Here is a 3,668-nt window from a genome sequence, read left to right on the forward strand (position 1 = left end):
GCTTTCTCCCAGCTCTTAGTTAACACAGAGGACATCTTGGCCGAAAGATTCTGGTCACTCTATAGTAACGTAAGCACTGGTGTAAGTTACTTGTTGGGAGTAATTTCGTTCTAACCTTGGTGTAAATGGAAAAGTACCATTACATGCTGGAACTGCATGTACCATCCAGGGCAAATCTAGTCCCATCCAATCTAAAAAGAATCGAGAATTTACTTGCTGCTGCGACTTATATTTTTTTGAGCACCAGCTTTGTGCATTGCTCTTCACAACACAGAAAACCTCAATGCTATTAGATAGACAGGTGCATAGATAGGACTGAACTATCTCCTTGTGTCCTAATGACAGAGTTCTGATTGTGATTTATTGTAGGTAGATAGATATTTAACTTACATTGGTGTAACTCTATATTAACTCCATTGAATGCAGTGGTGTTTCTCTAGATATATGACAGGATAAATCCCCCAGTGTTCATAAACAGATTTCATGTTATGATCTCGTGCGGAAAATAATATCATCAGGTTTAATATTTTGCTCTAATATATAAAGAAACATAGAATGAGACCAGGGTCAAGGGAGAAAGGCAGACATTTTATTCTTGGTGAATAGTCTCAGTCCAGTCATTTTCCACAAGGCAGCTTTGATCTCTTTGTTCTTTGATCTTTGCTGTAGATGATGGGATTCATCATCGGAGGGACCACAGAATAGAGAACAGACACTAAGAGATCCAGCCTTGATGGAGAGCTGGAGGTGGGCTTCAGGTAGGCAAAGGTGCCAGTGGAAAGAAACATGGAGATGACAATGAGGTGAGGGAGGCAAGTGGAGAAGGCTTTATGCCGGCTCTGCTCAGAGGGGATTCTCAGCACTGTGGTGAAGATCTGAACATACGACACAATGATAAAAACAAAGCAGCCTAGGGCTAAACATATACCAAATACAAGAAACCCAACTTCACCAAGGTACGTGTCAGGGCAGGCCAGTTTGAGCAGCTGGGGGATTTCACAGAAGAACTGGTCCACCGTGTTGCCCTCACAGAAGGTCAATGCGAACGTGTTCCCGGTGTTCATTGCAGAATTGATAATCCCACTGATCCAGGCACCGGCCGCCATTTGGACACAAGCTCTCCTGTTCATTTTAGTCTCATAGTGCAGTGGTTGGCAGATGGCGACATAGCGGTCGTACGCCATGACGGTCAGTAAGGCGATATCTGCTGAAATGAAGAAGAAAAGGAGAAAGACTTGGGCGACGCATCCAGAGTAAGAAATGGACCTGGTGTTGGTTAGGGAGTTAGCCATGGATTTGGGGACAGGGATAGAGATGGAGCCGAGGTCTAAGATGGACAGATTCATCAGGAAGAAGTACATGGGGGTGTGAAGGTGGCGGTTGAGGGCTATGGCTGTGATGATGAGAAGATTTCCTATCAGGGTTGCCATGTAAATCACTAGAAAAAACACAAAGTGTAAAATCTGCAGCTCCTGAACATCAGAGAATCCCAAGAGAAGGAACTCAGTCACAGCTGTTTGGTTCTGCATTATTCTGCTCGGTGTATTGTCTCCTACCTGTGAAGGGAAGGAGAAGGGCAAAAGTCAGGACTGGAACAACAGAGGGAATAGCCGTGATAGTCTCTGTGAACGTCAAGGTAGCAGAACAATTCTCACTTCCACGGACTCAGAGTAGAAAGGACTCCTCGCTTCTGATGATCAGAGCGTTACTTTGGTGCATTGTCACACTAGGAAAAACTCTCCTGGACCCCAGAGGTATGAACCTGGGGCCGCTAGCCTGTTGGCAAGGAATCACAACCACAGCTCCAAGTGTATCTGTGGCCTGAAATACCAGAAACCCCACCACTGTCTGATCGCCCCTTCCCAAGGATAAGACATTGCCTCACCCAGCATCCTAAGTGGCAGCTTGTCTGTCATGAGTCCACACCCAGCTCTGAGCATAGACAGGCTGCTACGTGCTTATAGACTGATTTATGGCACCAAATCCCAGCTGCGGTGCCATCTGCGTGCAGTGATGGACAGGGAGCATCCCTCCGCTACTGCTGGCATTTACCCCTGTGACTTTATGTCCGTGCTTTGCAGGTCAGCGGCAGGCAGGAGACTTGGGCTGTGCCAGTGACCTGCTGCGTGACCTCGGGCCAGTCACTTCCCCTCCCTGGGCCTCTGTGTCCCCTTTCTGTGCCTCATCTACTTGCACTGGAAACTCTGGAGGGTGATGAGCTGTGTCTTACCCTGTGTGTGCTTTGTGCACCGTTTTACAGCCCTTGTGCTCAGCTGACGGCATTGGACTTAGTGGTACATCAGGAGATCTGGATTCTAGTCCTATTGACCTCCCACATGTCCATGAGTATGGTCAGGAGAGAGAAGTCTGGGTGCTTGGTTCAACTACGACCCTGGTTTTAAAGGTGCTGTTCTGCATGAAACATATTAATGCTGAAACACAGACAAAAAGCCAGATGCAATAGAATGAATGGGTTTGAAATTACGATTCAGAGATTCCAAGGTCAGAAGGGACCATGGTGATCATCTCAGCTGACCTCTGGTATAACACAGACTGTAGAACTTCCTGAAATAAATCTTCTTTGAACTAGGGCATATCTTTAGAGGATATGAACCTATTCGTCAAAGTTAATTGTCTCCACCCCAGTTTATACTTTAAGGCTGGCTGGAAATTTTTGGTTGATTTTGTGTGTGTATGTGTTTTGGAAGAAGACCCCATAAGAATCGGTCAGTTGTTCTTGAACATGTCGGATGTTTTGTAGGAAAACCAAAACCCCAATTTTGGGTTTGGAGCTAAAGAAATTGAAGTTTTCACCAGAAGCATTTTGCATCTTAACACTGAAAATAAAAGTTTTGGGATTTCTATGAAAAGATCAAATTCACATCAGGGAGTTCCTGGTTTTTTGTGTTTTTTTTTTTGTTTTGAACCAGCTCCAGACATTTGAGCAAATTGATAAGAAAACCCTTAAAACATTTCAGTTTTACTTATTCTTTATGTTCTTCTATTCCCCCGTCTGTCAACCACCAACCATAGTTAGCTGAAATAGCAAACTTACAGTACTGGTCTTTGTGCAGTTTTTCCAGAGATGCAATGCAGTCAGTCATCCAGCACCAATATTCTTTGGTCATTGTCCATCAATCTAGCAGTGTCTAGATGCCAAAATGTATTCAGCTATGTATTCCTTTCACTGTGACACGGACCTGACAGAACTAGACTTAAACCTGTGCTCTCTGCACCTGAGCTGTGTGGAGCTGGCTTTGAGCACCATTGACACCAAAGGATCGACAGTGTGGGAAGGAGAATTATCTGTGTCTATTTCCTAAGGGCTTGTGGGACTCATTCCCTGGGGCCTGGCACAGCTCAGAAGCAGAGGCCCAGAGGCAAAAATTCATAGAGTCATTAATATTAAAGCCAACAGGGAACACTGTGATCCTCTAGTTTGACCACCTGCAGAGCACAGAAGCCCTAGGATCTCCCACGGGGTTTTCTGATTCCAGCCCAGCTCCTAGGTTATCTGTAGTCCAGGGTTGTAAAGGGATTTAGAAACCTAAAAAAGGAGACAGGTGCCTAGTGTGATTTATCAGCCCTCCTAAGTGAATCAGTTAGCTAAGGTCCATGGTCATTCAATGGGAGTTGGGCACCAAATCTGCTTAGATGCCATTGGGAAT

At 45.2% G+C, this 3,668-nt stretch overlaps 1 protein-coding gene across 1 annotated transcript; it reads right to left on the reverse strand.

Annotated features, from left to right (window-relative positions):
- Positions 1–617: 617 nt before the first annotated feature.
- Positions 618–1,529, reverse strand: LOC137141974 (olfactory receptor 14A16-like). Its single transcript, XM_067531107.1, has one exon. It carries the CDS (start codon positions 1,527–1,529, stop codon positions 618–620), a length of 912 nt encoding a protein of 303 aa, XP_067387208.1.
- Positions 1,530–3,668: the final 2,139 nt, after the last annotated feature.

This window comes from Emydura macquarii, unplaced genomic scaffold (assembly GCF_026122565.2).
Source record: "Emydura macquarii macquarii isolate MOO-44397 ecotype Brisbane River unplaced genomic scaffold, CSIRO-AGI_Emac_v2 contig_3124, whole genome shotgun sequence".
Lineage (NCBI taxonomy): Eukaryota > Metazoa > Chordata > Testudines > Chelidae > Emydura > Emydura macquarii.